We start from the raw sequence: 18,449 nt of genomic DNA, 5'->3' as shown, positions 1-18,449 counted from the left end.
GGTCTGCAAACTATTGGCAGAATTTTCCTTTGGAAACTAATATACTAATGAAATGGTGAGGCATGTCATTGCCCAAGCAACACTCAGGGGAAGAATATATCTGTTTGCCAAAGGAAAACAACCCAACCCTTGCAAGGAAGTATAGGCCAAGCTGCTTAACTGCTTCCCCAGCTGCACTGAGAAGAGAAGTAAAGCCCTCTCAGATCCACAGCTCTGCTCCACTTGAGTGGGTCACAACAGCTATCAGTATTGCAGCGAGTGTGCTGACTCTTGTAGGGGGATTAACAGGGGTTGTTTGAGTGTCTGGAGAACAGTAAAGAAAATGACTCCTCCACTTTGTCCTGCAGGCAAGTACAGACATCACATCCACCTTTAGACTTTTTTTCTGAGAAGAATACAAAATGAACTGCTAAAAGCAACAGAGATAAATAAAACAGTCTAGAAAACAAAAAGAAATAATCTGTGTTAAGAAGAAATGTAGAACTTCATGCCCAAGATTTGCCATGTTTTCTGCAATTGCATAGCGTGTGCCTTGATCCTCTTACCAATAGTGCACAGTCCCAATGCATTTAGGTACTTGTGAAGACTCCAAATACTTAAAGTCAGGAAGTTTTTCAAGTACATTGCTAAACCCCACGCAGAAGTTTCATGCAGACCTACAGAAAGCCTTGTGTATCTCACACAAGTTCTATACTGTGAAATGTGTCAGTCCTTGCAAATTCTTAAGTCATTGTTAGCCCTTCTTTAATGCAAAGCTAAAGGAGAAATGTTTGGTAAACGTAGTGAGAAGAGGAAAAAAGTTGAGATTTCAGAGATAAGCCAGACTCTTAGTATGTCCCAGCAGGCAGCTGATCTGAGCAAGACCAGAGCATAAAGCAGCAGCAGTGGGTCCGGCCGACAAGATCTTTGTGCACAGCGGCTCTTGAATTCACCCAGTTGGTGGCCTCAGGGTGAGTGTACTGGGACATAGAGGTGGAAGGACTAAATACTTAAGAAAACCTAAGTAGACTTACTGTTAAGCTTGGTGATTCTCCATGGTTTTTCTGGACCAGATTGCTTACTCAGTTCAAATTTGAATGGGTCTGTGTTGGGATGAAGGTCTTTGTCTGATGCTCCTAGTACAACTACCTTGAGATCTTTTGCATCATCACAAACTTTTGCCAGTGTTGGATAAAGGGATGGGACATTGTCATTGACATCCTCCAAGGTGATGTGTAAAGTTCCTGTACCTGTAGCAGGAGGGTTACCTATACAAAAACACAAACATGTTTATTGAATCATACTTTCATAACACTTGCTCTCATTTGTATCTGCATGCTTGCAAAGGGAAATTATTTTCAGAGTTCTTACCTTTATTATATGAAAAGTATAGCTTGAAAAATCTGATGAGTTCCTATTGTAAATTTGTTGCTGTACTTTTCAGAATGCAGCCTGATTCCCTACAGTATGGATAATTATTCTAAGGAAACCTCTGGGAGAGGAATATTTTGAAGTTACAATGAGATTAGGACATAAATAGATATCTGGAAAAGAATCTGTTCATAAACACATACTGAGAGAAACATAGTAGAAACCATCCCCTAGATAAACAGCACACAATCAAGAACAAGAGGAAGAATGACAGCAGAGAAGGATCAATTCATATAGTAGGTGTCCAAAAACAGAACAGGACAAGTTCATTCCCCACCAGCCCTAAGCAGAAGAGAAATCTGTCAACACACAACTCTGGAAAATGAGATCTTTCATTTACCCAGAGCCACCCTGTTTTAGCAGTGAAGTTTCAGCCTTTCACAGATTATTTTCCAGCCTACCTTGACCTGAAAGAACCAGTTTCAGAGGTGAGAAGGTTGATTATTCACCATGGTACTGCTACAAGCCTTTGTACCAAGGCTGTGACAGACAAAGCAGCCATGGCACTGGAAGTGTTTTGCAATGGAGATGTCTGCCCACTAGGAGCCAGGCTGAGACGAGTACCTCATTTCACAGAGGTCAGAGAGGAGCTGACAAGTAGTAAAACTTTCAGTTACTACAGATGTGTGCCATGGTTGAGCCAGTAACCTCCTGCTTTCAGTCTAAAGCTTGAGATCTTCTCACAGATCCCTTTACCATCCTATTTTAGCAGATCACAAAGTTTTCTAAATGCACATTACCTCATGGTGTACCATACTTAGGAACTTCTCTTTTGAAATGCTGCACTTTCAGGCTGCTAGTGTTACTTGTTTTTCTGGTTGAGTACACAAGATCTACGATCTCTGCACTTCCCTTAGCTATAAACGAGCTAGAAAGGATTCAAGGGGTTGCACTTAACCTGTAAAGCACTGGTGCAATGTGTCATGGTAGTTTTAAGTTCAGCACAGAAAGAGGTACACTTTAACATAATTACCCTGCCTATAGCAGCCCAATAAACTATGGAATTATTACTGCACTGTGAGTGCATCTTAAGGGAGAAGTAAATACCCTGTGGCCTAGATCTGATAAACTACTTACAGCAGCAGAATGCAATTAGTCCTTTCAATAACAAATGCAACTAATGTGACACTTCATCTGTTTCATGCACACATAAATGCATAACAAAGGCAGAATTTTCACAGTCCTTTAGCTTTCCTCCCCTCTTCATCTTGCACTTTGTCATCAGAAGGGCTAGGGCTGAGGTCTTTCTAATGAAAAAGAAATTATTTTTCACTTTTTATTGGACTAATTGAATTTGCAGAAAGACTCCAATACAGTTTTTGTTCTTGATATATTATTAAGTAAAGTCATACTGCAGAATGGATGAAAAGACATTTGAGTATTTGAAATATGATCATAAAAGCCAGCCTTTCATGCACTTAATTAAACTGCTGTCTTTAATTTTGAATGCATTATTTCCACACTGGACTGATAATGTCTTATGCACTGCCCTTATCTTTCTCTGAAGTCAGTAATATTAAAATCTGCCTTTTGAAATTAAGAAGCCAACAGCATTATGAATGTGGTGTTATTTTGTCAAACGCAGATATGGCTACATTTTCCCTGCCGTGGAAGTGTTTGACTCCCTTTGGATGGCTTATGAGCCAGTCAACTATTACTCACAAACAGAGAAAAAGGAAATTGCTCCTGTCCATTTCAATGACTTCTTCTCTGCATAGTCTCCTTACAATGATTTAAACAAAACCTTCTAGTGATTTATGAAAACCTCCAAAAGGAAAATAAGCAAATGTCAAGGTCATAAACTGAAGCTTGTTAACATGCATATCATAAAAACACCAACAAAAAATGAATCAAGGAAAAATGGTGGCGACATGTCCATGGGGGATACGTGACTTTCATAGGTTTGACAGTATTATGTGCTTGAAATAATTCAGAATTCCCACAATCTCCAGACAGCTTTGGTTTTGAAATGAAAGATTTCTATAGCATATTTTAATTCTGAAATAAGACTTCTCTTAATTTGTATTGTAAAACCTTGCAGCTGCAAGCTGAATTAATGCACAAACCAAGACATAGAGGGCTATGTCCAACAGCCCTTGGGACAGCTTTTCAAAAGAGCTCCACTCTAATTTTTGTCACTGAACTGAACTGGCCATTCCTCCTGAGGCTCAGCACTTCAAACCTTTAGAGACATTTGGGGTATGGCTAATTTCAATTCCTAACACTCTCACAAGTGGCACAGCTGTGAACATGCTATGACAAACACATGGATGAAAGAGCATTACTCACGTGTGCAAAAGCTAGTAAAACAGACTGATGGATGGCTGATTCCATATTGAAAGACAGTGAAAACTTGACAGCATTGAATCCTGAGTTTAATAATCTAGGCTAAGACTGAGAACCTTTACAAACAATCTTCAAGGAGACCAAAATGCAAGTAAGGTCTTTCAAGTTAGTTAATGTCTATGGGATTAGAAGTTTGATCAGCAACTCTAAAAAAAACCCCAAAACACCCCACAAACAGATTCATCTTAGAACTTGCTGCAATTGGAAAGGTATAACAGACTTATCTGAATGGCATCAGGACTGGTAATGGCTTTGTACCTTGGCATACAAGCCATTAGGCTGCATACAAAGCTTCTAATGGCAGCCTTCAGTTAGGCTACAGCTACTGCTGTAGTAAGCTGCAACAAGTGAAAAGCAGACTAACAAAAGTGGTTATCTTTTATGAGTTAGGGAGTGCCATAGAATATGATGGGGTCTATTGTCTGTGAACTAGAGTCTGTAATGCATGGGAGTATTACCAGAAGATGATGTAGGTGTTAAATTGGATTTCAGTGCTATCAGCATAAATGACCATATTGCTTTCCTTAGTTAAAAGAAATGGTTTCAAAGAAACATTATAGAAACAGGTAATTTGTATACTTCTGTACACTTGAATTTTAAAGAAAAGCTGTGCAGATTCATATTAGAATTATGAAAATCTTAAATTATAAGCCCTCTGTAGGAATACACAGCCAAGCAATCTGAAAACTGGCATTCAGAGTTGGTCTGAAAAGTTCCCGTAGAAGCATTGATGGCATTCAGACATCTAACTACTCAAAGGAGACTACCCAGCAGATAGCTTCTTGAAAGATACCAATTATGCACAATGATGGCCGTGGACTAAGATGACATTTCTCTTAAGTATCAAGACTTACACAAAATGGCATGTCTAACAAGTAATCATATGGTTGAATGGCTGATGATGCATTTAATCTGAGCATAACATTAGTGTGGACATGAAGAGCCATTTCATGTTCCACTTTCTAGTTTTTCCCTACAAAAATGTGATGCTGCTATGTACAAATTTCTAATAGGGTTGAGCTGTGCTCCATGAAATTAAAGACATTATCTGGACTCCTTTGAAAATGAATTAAGACATTCCTAACAGTCCACAGTGAAATACCAACAGCTTTCCTTCATTTGAAGTAACAGCAAAGCCAGAGTTAGGAATTGTCACACAGCAGGTGAGATTTTCTGATGTGTCTCACACAATAAGAAACCTAACACCCCTAAAAAGGCAGTGAAAACCGAGAAATTAATTTTTACGAGTATCCAAAGACAAACTGATAGTATGACTGAGCGTTGTCTACATAGCACCCTACTTCTTCACACAATGCAAACACACCTGCACTTCTATCTTGTCTTCCTATCTTAGCATCATGAAAGATAGAAGGATCCAAATTGCAGCCTTGTCTTAATGTCTCATCTTATCTTCTGCAGGCATATCTACAGGAGCTTTCAAACTGTCAATGCAGATGCTAATAGCTATGTAGCCTCAGGTTGTCAGTATGGACGTTGGTTTTATATGCTTTAACTCAAGGTGTGATTTTCATGGAACGTTTTGTTCATATATAACACTAAAGGAGCCATGGGGAACACAGCACTGGCTACACTGGTGTCTGGGCCATGTCAGCCTTCTGTTTTCACATTCAGTAGTGTTTTTCTCCACTAACTGAGCTCCATCAACAACAGCAACAGTGGAAGAAACAATTTAGGTGCTTCATTGTTGGACTCACAATAGTTATGTTTAGAGACTCTATTCTGTTCTAGGAGTACCACTGAGCATAAGGGTAGTAAAGAGGTACCATCCATCTACGCTAAATTGTCAGTGCATACTTCCAGGAGCTGGTCAGAAACATTGTTCTAAACTGGTAGGACATTTTCAAGATGAAAGAGTTGTTTAAACACCTCTCAGAGAGAAATAATGAAGATTTAAACCTTTTCTTCCAGCTTTCACTTTCCCATTTGCAGCAAATCTCAAGATTAGCCTAAATGACCCTGATTACATTTTCCTGGCATTCAGAAAACATATTCAGAAGTTAGAAAATTAAGAGACTTGGACATTTAAGATTACAGTACACTTAGATCTTCAAAATGATGATGAATCTTCCTTAAAGCAGTGGAAAGGTTCTTAAAAAACCCCCACCATAATCAAGTAAAGCAACTGCTTGAACATTGCTTCTTAAAACATAAAATCATATTCTTTGGTCAACAGAGCACCCAGAATCTGAGTTAAACTGATGCTGTCTATCCTGCCTCATGTTTTCTGAGTGATGGCATTCTAAAATCATTCTTTAGGTGTGGTGGGTGTTTTGTTTTGTTTTACTATAATAACAATATTTGTTCAGGTAAATAAATTTCTGAAAGCCCACAAGGAAATCTTCAATAAATATTTTCCCTTATAGCTTATTTTTTATTCCCACCCCCCCTGCAAAGTTTGACAGCAAACTTCACTTGATCTAAAATAGAACAAATTGTACAAGGGAGAACATGGCTTATCAAACACAAGAAAATAGATTTCTACATGCTATGTGAAAATGGGCTTTGAATAAATCAGATGAAAAAAATCAGTTTACTTGTAAATAATAGAATTTGTTCAGTGGCACAGTTAAGGAGCAACACATCAATAATCAACTAACAAGAAAAATACCAAGCACAAATCAAAAAGCATTATGACTGGGGGACAATAAGAGGGCATGATTTCACTTCTATCTAGAATGTTCACTTAATGGCATCAAAAGCTGAACACAGGAAATCTTCTCTATTTAGAGCTCTAATGGTTTGTGTCTTGGTCATTACAGTGAAGGAGTATTTATGCAAATGCCTCCACATAAAATCTAATTAGAAACAAACATGACAAAAAGGAATTTGAACTGTTATACATTTTGGGTTCTTTTAAAGAACATCAGAGGCCTTGGATTCTGGCAGTAGTTATCAAATTCCCAGAAAAGAAAAATGAACCATTCTAAAGAACCCATCTGCCACACAGTTCTAAGCCACAGTACTGCCGGAAGCCAGAACAAGTTTGGGAAGAACAGAGCATGAATTGTCCCTTTCCACACACTCAATATCTATGGCAAAAAGACTTCCGTACTCATTTCTTATTAAATTAAGCTCCCAGCACCATCAAATGAATACATATTATCTATGCCATGATGCAGAAACTACAAGGCCATTTAATTCCAAGAGCAAGCAATAGGGTATCCATTGCTGCATAGAGTTCCTCTCAAGCTGACAGAGTGGAAATCCATTTATTCTACATTTCACCAGAATATTTATACATTACAAGTTAGCAGCAGTTTTTAATTCACTTGCACTATCACTTACATAACCCAGAAAGCTCAATTGCAACTTTTTTCACCCCCATTTCTACACTTTTAGCTGGCTAACAAAGTTAGACTGGTACAAAATGGGTGACCAATTGGAGTAAGAACAATTTTTCTTCATACCTGTGCCTTTGTGAATGTGGGTTTGCTAGTTTCTGACTAAATTACTGTTCCCCTGAACCACCATGGATAAGATATATATAACCTACATTTGAATCATAGCTGTATGGAGGTCAGTTTGGAATTGCAATGGTGCCTACATACTTTCCCTCATTTTATTCCCATGTAACTGATGATGCAATAGAGAGCTGTCTAGGATCTATCCTTGAATATGGATTTTTCACCAATTTCTCCATTTTCAGCTTCATATTTGCCTGAAGGTGAATATGCAAGAAAGGCAAAGAGTAAAGAAAGAGAAGCATTCTAGAAGTTCCCAAATTGTTTGGAGGGAGCTAAACTGTGCAGTACATGGTTAGGCTAAGTAACATGTTCTCTTTTTAAATCACTAGACTTCAAAAACAGACCGAGAGAAGTAATGTTTCATTCTCTCTAATGATACTGCTATGAAAATCTAAACCACACATTTCTGTTTCCTCCTTCATGGATTTCCCACCCCCTCCCCCCCATATGCTGTTTTTCTAATCAGAAAATGTGTGCGCACTAGGTGATTTGGCAGCAGGTACCCTGCCTACAGGCACAAATCCCATTCAGACAGGCACAGTCCATTACGTGTTGTGTTCAAGCTGGAGTCTACTAATGGTTCAACCAAAGCAGAAGCAGTAGAGTGGGGAGATACCAAGATTTGGGTGTGCTGCTCAGAATCAGACAGGTTTGAAAACCGGTCTCATAGATGCCAGATGCTGACATTTTGTCTAAAAGAGGCCCCAGATTTCCCAGGAGTGGAGATTTCCTGCGCAGTTGGCATGCAGATAGTTTTGAAAATTTATGAAATAAATAGTCAGTCTCCAAAAGTTACAATCCCTCATTCATTCACTCAGATAATATATGCAGATCCTATTTTTGAGTAATTACATTTCAAAAGAGCACAGCTCTTTCAGCATATCAAATTGCTGCTGACATATGCCATCCGTCTTAAATACTGTTTTCAGCATTCTAATTTCTTTTTCTAATCATGAGTCTGTGATGACAAATTAAAACAATATTTTGTGTGCAATTCATATTTTAGCAAAATTTAAAATGGCAAAAAAAAAAGGGATGAGTATCCAATTTATTTTCTCTTCTCCATTAATACAGCAATTAAGATAAGGGATATAAAACTGGATTAATTGGGTTGCCATGGCAACTAATTGCCTGGTTTCTTAAAAAATGGCATGTTTTAGGGGGAATCAATCTGTGGTAATTTAATTATGTACATCATGAAGCAGGAAGACAGGTTAGATACATGTAAGGAAAAGTTCCAGTTGCAAACTGTTACACACCTCTTTGTTACTCCAGTTCTTGTAAATGTTTGTTACTGTTCATTGAGGATACCATAGAAGGATGATTTTCCTTTCTAATGATCAGAAGTATCAAGACTCCTACAATAAATGAGATTCAGATTTGCCTGGGTGTAGTTCAGATGGTCCTTGGAAACAAGGGAAAAAGCGAAAACTAGACCCTGACTCGCTCCTGCCTCATTTTGCTTTGCATGTGTCCCAGAGAAATTGAAATGGTGCCACTCACCTAACTAGGCAGAGAAGCAACATCCATGTTTGGTTGGGGTTTTGGTTTTTTCCCTTCTTCTTCCCCTGTGTGGCAGTTTGGCCAAGGCAGTAACTGAAGGCAAACACTTAAATCACTCCAGTCTAAAATCACCCTTTTTGTAGTCCTCCATATCTCTTAACCTTTACCTTGCTCAAATACATGTACTCCATTAAATAGAGGTCACTGCTCCTGAAGCTCATTTCCTGCTGCTCAGCCTTCCTGGTGGACATCCTGCCTCTGATTGTGGAGATATGCCATAAAATGCTTATATTGTCAAATGCTGGGGATGGTGATGTCATGAAGGAAGCAAATTCCTTTCAGAAAAGACAGCAATTGTTTTCCCTCCCTCAGTACTACTGTAAGAAACAGTGCTTACTGTGATTTAGTGCATTTAAAGTCATGCCAGTTAAAATCTTGAACCCTTAACTCCATCTCTGAGTATCTTTAACATCTGGAAGAGATGCTACTCCTCTGTTTAATGCAGTAGAAGTACTTATATTCCCAATTTTTGTCTCAGTAGTTCCCTGGTGCCAAGAATAGCAGGGTAGGAAGGTAGCTCACCCATGCTAGACAAGAGTACCTGCTCAGCGAGAGAATGGTGCTAGCTGGCTTTGTGTGGGTGCTTCTCCACCAGGGTGGCATGAGAAAAGGGAAGCTGATAACTGCATTTAACCAAATCAGCAAGACTGGCTATTAGTGTTTCATCACTTGTCACCAGTAGCTGACACACTAGAACAGCATAGCTGATTTTTCCATGTATCAGGCAAAGAAAGCTAACTAATTTTTATTTTTTTTTTCAAAGACAGCAAAAGCTACACACTGAGGACATGAACTAGGGTATCATGCCCCTCCACAACGGCATGAGACTCAGGGGTGACCTTATTGCTCTCTACAACTACCTGAAGGGAAGTTGTAGACAGGTGGAGGTTGGTCTCTTCTCCCAGGCAGCCAGCACAAGAACAAGAAGACACAGTCTCAGGCTGCACCAGGGGAGGTTTAGGCTGGATGTTAGGAAGAAGTTCTACACAGAGAGTGACTGGCCATTGGAATGGGCTACCTGGAGAGGTGGTGGAGTCACTGTCATTGGAGGTGTTCAGGAGGAGACTTGATAGGGTGCTTGGTTTAGTTGATTAGATGGGTTGGATTAGTTGATAGGTTGGACGCGATGATCTTGAAGATCTCTTCCAACCTGGTTTATTCTATTCTATAACTAATGCAATACTGGATGTACTTCATTGTTCATGGGAAGGGAGAAACCAGTTTTAGCTTTCACACATTTTTGAGGCACAGTGTTAGCTTCACCTCCAAAATGTTACTGTGTTTTCTTTCGTCCTTACTATTTCTAAATTGTGACTCAAACTCTTCAAATACAGAGGAGAAAAGACCTCTCCTAGAGGGTTTTTAGCATGACTGACCTTACAAAAATCTCACACAGGTATTCTGCTTTCTGATAGTCAACCCAAATGCTCCAGTGTATAACAGAATCTGGAGGAAGACACTACAGCAGGGTCATGCGGATTTGGAAGGTCTGTTCCAAGCAGATTGCTCAAACTCAGATGGTTCCTTGTCTGTATTTAACATGTGTGCTTTACAGATATGCTACAAATAATGGCACCGTATGCTTGAAATGCTACATTTGAAGATTAGAATTCTAAATTCAGAAATAAAATGGTCACTATTATTGGCACTTCTATGAATTGATGTTTTTCCAAGTTTGCATAAACCTGTCTCATTATGAGCTCATTCTGAGATTAAACACAGTTCATGACACTTTAATGTGTTAACTCTGCTTCATGATAGTTCCTACTAGTGTTTAATTTCTTCCTTAATAGACCAGACTATGTCCACACAAGTCTTCAATAAAAAGTTTTCTAATTCTGAAGACATTACCTTGACCTTTACTGAAATCAGAAGTGCAGAGATTAGAATATTCCTTCGCAAAAGTCCTTTTTAAAAGTGAAATTTCTCCCAATAAAAGGTCAGCATTTCATATCTATAAAATGAATAGCGTCCATCACATTTGTTCTTACACATTGCTTCAATTATGTTTGGGAAGACACAGGATCTGTTTAGATCAGAAATAACTACCTTTCTCTGCACTTAATTTGGTAGTGCTGAAAAATAATGTCATGAAGTTCAAAACCAATCTTATCAACAGCTAAAATATTTCCTGCGGTGGTGTGACTCCATTTTTCTCTGGCCCATTCATGGTTACTGTCCTAATGGTAAAGAAGAGTTGTGTGATTTACTAAAAAAATATGAGCTGTATTGATATAAAGAAGTACTAAGCATGAAGCTCCTGGGTTTATAGAAATCCACAATGTTTTGCAAATAAAAATACCTGGCACTCCTTGCCTGCACTGAATAATACTAACAAGACACCAGTGTCTTGAAACCAGTGAGAAATTCTCTGTTGGAATCAAAGGTATCACTGTGAGTTTTGTTTCCAGCTCTCTCCACTCTTCCAAGGATAGCACATGAATGTAAGGTCATTTTAAAAAAGTGATCATGGAATAAGATGGGACAACATCATCTTTTCTGTAATGACATTAACTCTATGTGCTAAGAAATCTATTAGAAAATAATCTGCTTATTTGCTGGTTTAGTGTGTGTCTAAGGTCCTGTAACAAGGTCTAAGGTCCAAGGTTTTATGAGACTTTAGAACCTTGCCTTATTACAAATACTGTTAACAACTGGCACACAGCTCCCAGACACCCTTCCACATTAAGCTTCATGTTTGCAATCCCTTATACTGACAGTTAACAATGTTAATGCTGCTCGAGCTCCTGCTAGTGTTGTCAGAACTTGGGAGAAGATAGATTAGGCGTTGCTGTGGCCACACAAATGTGCAGACCTGTGACAGAGCTGACTTGTCCAGGAGAGCCTTGCAAACACCAGTGTGGTGCTGGGCCTGGACTGAGGTTCTCTGTGTTCTTGGAGCTGTGTTGGGTACCAATTCACACTGCTGTACTGGGCTGTGGGCTGTACCTGAGCTCTTCTATATTCTCCAGTTAAGTCAAGTCTATGGCACCTCAGACAGCCTCAGTGCATGTGCCAACACATCTCAGCTGTGACTTAGATATGAAGCGACAGGCCAAAGGAAATAAAAACCCACAGTGAATGCATTTGAAAGGAGTCTCTCTGATTAAGTATGGCTTTTTTCCCTCTCCTCCCTTTTTGCCCCAAGTCTGTTAGCCCAAGCAAATGACTTACTCTATTGGAAAAGCTTTTGAATTTTCAATTTACCACCCTATCTCATCTGGCAATTCTTAATCCTGCCTTTGGCTGCCCTTTCACATAAAATCCTACCCCATATTCAGTTATATTAGATAGGCTACACTTAGTAACCTGAAAAAAGTGATTTGCAGTTTGTGGACAATGCTGTTTTAAAGAGAATGCCTATACACTTCTGTTCAATCTGATTTTTTCCCCCCTTTTAAAGTTAACATAACCTTCTTTTAAAGTCCTGAAAGAATTCTGCATTCATTTCCTGTTATTCTACAACAATTTGGCTTGTCATCTACTGTAATATCCCCTTTCAAGATGGACATTAGCTGTGATAGCTAGAAAAATGAAGTAGGTTTCACAGCTTTGCCAGTTGGTATTATCAGTGGCCTGGCAATAAGATGGGGAACACCTTCCATGGATATTATTGTCCCCTGCAGTGATGGTTGGGATCAAGGCAGACCCTCAAACCTGCTCACTAAAATCAATTCTAAAACTTCCTTGACTGCCTTAGCCATAGAGTCTAGACTGAGACCAGCTTGGCAGCAGCTATGTACAGACAGCATTGCTCCCTCTGCAAACAGAGGCAGCCACAATGCAAGTAATCTGTGTGTGAACTGAAGATTACCTATCACAGGCCTGCCAAAGTAAAGCCATGCTCACCAGCAGGCCCCAGCACTAGCCAGGTGTGACCAGAGGCAAGCATCTGCCCTTGGTTGAGCTTCAAAAAAAAAAAGAAAAGTATAGATGTGGCACTCCGTGACATGGTTTGATGGCCATGGTGGCATTGGGTCAATGGTTGGTTGATCGCTTCCAGCTGAAACCACTTTGTGATTCTGTGAGTTTCCTGCTCCTCTCAACTCCCACAAATTCTATTCTTCCATATTTGCACAGACCAGCAGATAATTTTCCATTACCAACCTGCCTCTGATGTGTTTTAGAAGCTGTTTGGTAGTGAATCCAGCATCAATAGAGACCACAAGGTTAATACCAACTATGTAAGTTCTGCTACTTATTGCCACTTCCATGTGTGGCTTGAGCTGTGTACACAGTGAAGTAGAATAATGCTCCTGAATGTTCATTAACAGCACCTTGGCATGACAGTATTAAATGCACACACATGGTTTCTAATGCCTTCATTCAAGTCAGTCAATAATGGTGCAGCAGATAAGGTCCTGTGCTAAGTGCTGCAGAATTACAAATAAACACTCTAACAGCTGCTTCAATCAGATGCAGATTCACTACCTCGACCAAACAGGACTCCTTTTCTAATGCACATTGCTATCTTCTCTGGCTCTGATGTCCAGTGCACAGACACCTTTCCCTTCTCTCGTGTTTCCACAAGAGAAAAAGTTCTGGCAGTTAGGAAGGGTCACTTAGCATTGAAGATCTCAGCTAGAATGAATGAGTAATGAGTAATGCGTCTTACTGCCCTAGGCATGACATGAAAGTATACCCAAAAATCTACTTTCCTCCAGACTGGTTCCCACACCTAGAAATATTTATCTATTCTCTTTGAGGATATTTGTCTCCATCTTTAAAACTTATTCAACTTTGTCCTTTTGATAATCTCACAATCATATTGTCCTGAATTTCTGCTTTTCATTGTGAGAGAAGAAATGACCCAACATACCAGATTTTAAGATGCATTTCAAAACTCCAATATCAAGTAAAAGAGAAATAAGTCAGTGCTACATTTGCACATGGAAATGTCCTAATTAAAGTATGTCTGTGAAGATAGAAGCAAATCAGCATCTCAGCAGATAATTTTTTTGTGTGCTTATGGTGATATTTTATTTTTCCTGTCAGTCCCTGCAAATATTCCCTGAGTCATGTGGTTACAAAAGTGTACAATTAACTCTCCTAAAAAGGACACTTTAATATTAATCACTAAGGCTAAACCAGCTGCAGCTGTTAAAAAAAAGCTTTAGCCTATTAGCTGCTACATTACAGACAAATCTTATATTTATTTTGTGCTTTTAGCTGTGAAGATTTGGAACGTTCAGGAGTTTCGCTTTTTCTGCTCCGAAGTCACTCACTGAATTTTCACTAGATGGTTTAACTGTGCTTATATTTGACAGAAGGAACTTTAATCCACACAATATATAAAAACTATTGCATTTTAATGAGAGTTTTTCCTTATGTTTTTATTGGCACTGTCATTGTATTGACTAGAATAGAATTCAGCATACCAGGGATGAGTTGTTATTGGTATTTAGGTGCCTTAGGCTTGCTAACTGCTCAAGTATTATGAAGAAATTAGCTCTGATAAAGATGATTTATTACTTCCCAAGAACGTGCATAGATTACTTGCATCCTGCATTAAGATGTCAGCATAGTAATAAATGTATGAGACATAATCTTAAATCAAAGCAGTTCCAAGTCTGAAGTTTTAAGTAAATTCCTTCACTTTCCTTTTGCTACAACAGTCTAACATCTTTAAGTGGCCATCTAGCAAAGCACTGAAGTGTATGTTTCAATTCACATGTGCACCTCTCTGAACAAAAAACAAACAAAATCAATGAGGAAATAATCATATACTTCAAGGAATATGATCCACAATAGTTACTCACCGCTGTCTATTGCCAGGAAGAGAGCAGTGTATACGTTATTCTGAACATGAGGGGATTCCCGATCCAGGATTGCAGTGGTGCTAATGGTACCATTGGCAGGGTTAATTTCTAGCCAACTTGCTGGATCCTTGTAAACTGAATACCTGAACAAAAATAACAAGTGGTTAATAAATCACCTATCTAGACAAACTAATTCATTACTACAATAAAAGAAAAAAAGTCTTTTCTCTCACTGGTTTCATGGGATGGATTTCTTAATACTTAAAAACCCCCAACCCAACAGTTCAAACCTTGTGCCTTCCTTTTGAGATAGTTCAATATTGTTAGGCTTATCTGAGATGCAGAGAGGTCTGAGACCATTTCTTTTGATACATATGTCCCAAAGTTGAGTACAGAAATCAGTATGTAAAGCAGTATGTAGGATGTTTCTTACTGCTGTATTACACTGCCAGAGTACCCAAACATTTCCAATGGACCTCTGCATTAATATTGATATTTACAGACTTGAGGAATCATCTCATAGACCTCCCTTTTCCAGACTCAAAATTCAATTCAGCCTAGGAGCTATATTTTTGAACTTATTTTTTTGAGGGTTTTAAATTTTTTTCCTTTACAATTAGCTGTTTTGGGAAACTTAATCAATTCTGGGGCTTGATAGCAACAAGAGTTAGCTATGGATTCATTAGGTCTAACGGGAGCTAATCATGTGCAGACCTGGTGTGCACACATTTGTTCTGCAGTCTGTGATCTCTAGTTTCCTGCTTCTGATGATTTCAAATGGATGCTCAGAATCTTGGAACAATTCAACCACACACATATTGTCTAAATCAGGATTTGAAAATGCTGTCAAGATCCTTCAATACAGAAGTCACTGTTGTGCTTTCTTTGCATTAATTGGCACAAATATTTAGACCCTGACACTAGAAATATTTAGACAGATTGTGGAGTTTATGCCCTAAGAACTTCTCTACTTGGCTGAAGCAATAGAAATAAGCATGTTCATGAATTAGGGCCTATATCTATACTCAGTTAAATATATTAAGCAATAGAACTACAGAGCTGAATTTACTGGCACCAATTCTCTCTCCAGTGAAAAGTGTTAATATTTTCAACCAAAGCCCCAATCATATAATCAATACATAGTATAATAACCTGTAATAGTTAATTGTTGTAGGTCATAAACAGCCATACAATCTGCTATAGACATTTTAAATTATAAGTGTTAATGTGAAACCTGTTATTGTTTAATGACTAGTCAGTATCTCACAGTGGCATTCACCTGAAGAGTGTCCTATGTGATAACACTGCCAACAATAATTTATCAGTGCAACTGTTTCCTGAGGGAATAATCCAAAACTACAGGTTGGCAGTGGGGTGGAAAAGTAAGTAAAATGAAATCAAATGGCAGCTGCAAGAAGAGGAAAGAATAGATTGCAGCTCAGCAAAGAAAGAGTCTCATTGAACCTGTGTTTTGGGAGGCTTACTTTGGTCTCTTGTGCCCTCTGGAAAGTGGAGAAATGAATTGTGATTAGTTGCTCAATCCTTCTAGCAGACTGTTAAGAGCAGTCCATTATCATCACTGACAATGAGTGGACACACACAGCTGTCCTCTCCAGCTGCCTCTGACCCCAGTCCTCCTTTCAGACCTCCTGGTCCCATGTAACTTGTGCTTTTTCACTCTCCTGTTATTTTGATGAGGCAGAGTTTGAGAACTTTGGATTTCTGCTGGGATCTTTGAAAAGCTGAAGCAGGGCCTCAGCTCCAAGCTGTCAGAGGTTGGAGACAGCCATAAGCATCATTCATAATTCATGCAGCAAATTTTGCTGTGTTTGAGCAGTAGGTCTGATCATTGGATGAACACAAGCCAAAAGACTTAGCGTATGGCCCAAGCTCAAATTCTGCCATCAGATGGCACTGTGAAAGGCTGAAGAATGAACTGAAGAATGGATTTCTTCTGTCTCTCATCCCAGGAACTTCCCCTCCAGCTTTCGGAATAATGGCATGGGAATGTGTCATTAACCAAAGGCTTTTTTTTTGTCCCATATAAGTTAGAAAATATTAAAGAATTCGAACTTATAACAGCCTTTGAATAATAAATGTTGGCCACAGCCATCAATCTGTTCAGCTGGAAGAAAACTCAGTTGTTAAAAAAGGAAATATTGGTTTCCACATGCATAAGTGAGGTCGTGCACACACAGGGACTCAGGCCAGAGAACTACAGGCCAGAAACACTTCTTTTGCCAGCCTGCAGATCAGGTGACCATTATAACTGAATTAGCTGGAGGCAGAGCATGGCTTGAATTTATGCCTTAGAAAACACAGGGCTCCAGAATCTTTATGAATATACCACGTGGCCCAGAGGTCCATTTAAAGAAACTGTAGTATAGATTGACATTATACTTCAGAGATCCATAGAGTACTCTTATTTCGAAGGAATGACAGCCCAAGAAAAAAATACTGATTTTTGTCTTTGAAAAGCAAAATTGCTTTTAGCAAAAAGTGTTCTCTTAATTCATCAGAGAAATACCTCTCACCAAAAAAAAATCATCATCATCAGTTGCCTCAGTGTTTCTCTGGTGTACCTGGAGAGGAAGTGCTATTATCCTGCAGAAGATGAGCATGGCTGGTTTCAGAGGTGCTGACAGACAATGCTGTCCACACGACTGCTGTTCTTTACCAAGACTGCTTCAGACTTGAAAAACCACAGCCTCCTTGGGGCTGCTGACCCAGAGTGAGTTTTCCATGGAAACTAGGAACATACTGGTGTTCAGGCAGCCAGTTTCAGGATCAAAACTTCAATGTATACAGCCACAAAAATGTCCTCATTTTTATGAGCTATTATTAAGTTAAGATAAAGGAGCAACTTGGAACTAGAGCCTTTTGGAATTTGTGAGAAAGAGACGAGCATTGAAAAGATTTGGCTTATTCATAGCCCCACAAAAGTCACTCTGAGTTTCATCACTGGCTTCTCCAGGATCAGAAATTATCCTTTTGGGAATATGTGAGAAAGAATCAAAGACAAATGCTTGTGCGTAGTGAGATATTCCATCAACCCAACATCTTCCATTTAATAACCATTTAAACATTAATCAATACCTGAGCTTTATCTCCCATAAAAATGAGTTACTGTAATAGTAACAATGCAGATCATTATTTTATTTCACTTCTTTGTTTCTTTTTTTATTGTTGTTTTTATAGCTTTGCAACAAAGGTATGCATGAAAATATGAAACAAGGGCAGCCTAAACAATTCCCTGTCTATTGTGAAACTGCAAATTCTCAATTAACCCTGAAACAATTTAAGAAGATTCAACATTGTAAAGTAATGAGAATTTAAAATAGATTGTATTATCTTCCCTGATTGCTCTACAAAGCACTGTTGGCTGTGCAAATAAAAAAAACCCTGAATTGTATAACCTGTGATTTGGCACAGGATATCATAAAAGTAGTGCTTTGTCTTTCCCACCACATTTTTTGCTTATTGTAAGAGTATATTGCAGTACAGTTAAAATGATTGTTCATATTTTTTTGCGGGCTCTGCTAGCAAACACTTTAGAATAGACTCATTAAGAAAAGTACTATAAAAAAACAGAAACATAGAATACAAAGTATAGCTCTCTGCTTTTGACTTTAGAGGGAAGTACTGATTGCACAGCAGTTTTGAAAACAGACCCTTTTTTCAGGTGGTTCAGCACCAACTTGCGTGCCTGAATGTACCAGCTCAGTTTTGAGAAGGTTGACACACCTGTATGGATAGACACAGACCTTCCTTCTCTGGTGCACCAGGTACTGCTTATTTTGGATTTATTCCACATTGCAGTAGTGAGATGTAGTGCTGCTTTTTGGTGTTTATTTCACAGAATTTTTAGATTTTAAACCATGCCAAG

General features: G+C 38.8%; 1 protein-coding gene across 2 annotated transcripts in view; it reads right to left on the bottom strand.

Moving 5' to 3' along the window:
- Positions 1 to 18,449, bottom strand: part of CDH13 (cadherin 13) — a 489,323-nt gene that overhangs the window by 16,500 nt on the left and 454,374 nt on the right. For both annotated transcript variants that reach the window (XM_054169942.1, XM_054169941.1), the window contains exons 11-12: positions 14,564 to 14,706; positions 1,014 to 1,247 (exon numbers count right to left, since the gene is read on the bottom strand). In XM_054169942.1, coding sequence (XP_054025917.1) covers positions 1,014 to 1,247; positions 14,564 to 14,706 — 377 coding nt within the window. The remainder of the gene's footprint in view (positions 1 to 1,013; positions 1,248 to 14,563; positions 14,707 to 18,449) is intronic.

This window comes from Dryobates pubescens, chromosome 19 (assembly GCF_014839835.1).
Source record: "Dryobates pubescens isolate bDryPub1 chromosome 19, bDryPub1.pri, whole genome shotgun sequence".
Lineage (NCBI taxonomy): Eukaryota > Metazoa > Chordata > Aves > Piciformes > Picidae > Dryobates > Dryobates pubescens.
Note: the sequence above shows the minus strand (reverse complement) of the source record. Positions and strands in the feature narration are given on the sequence as shown.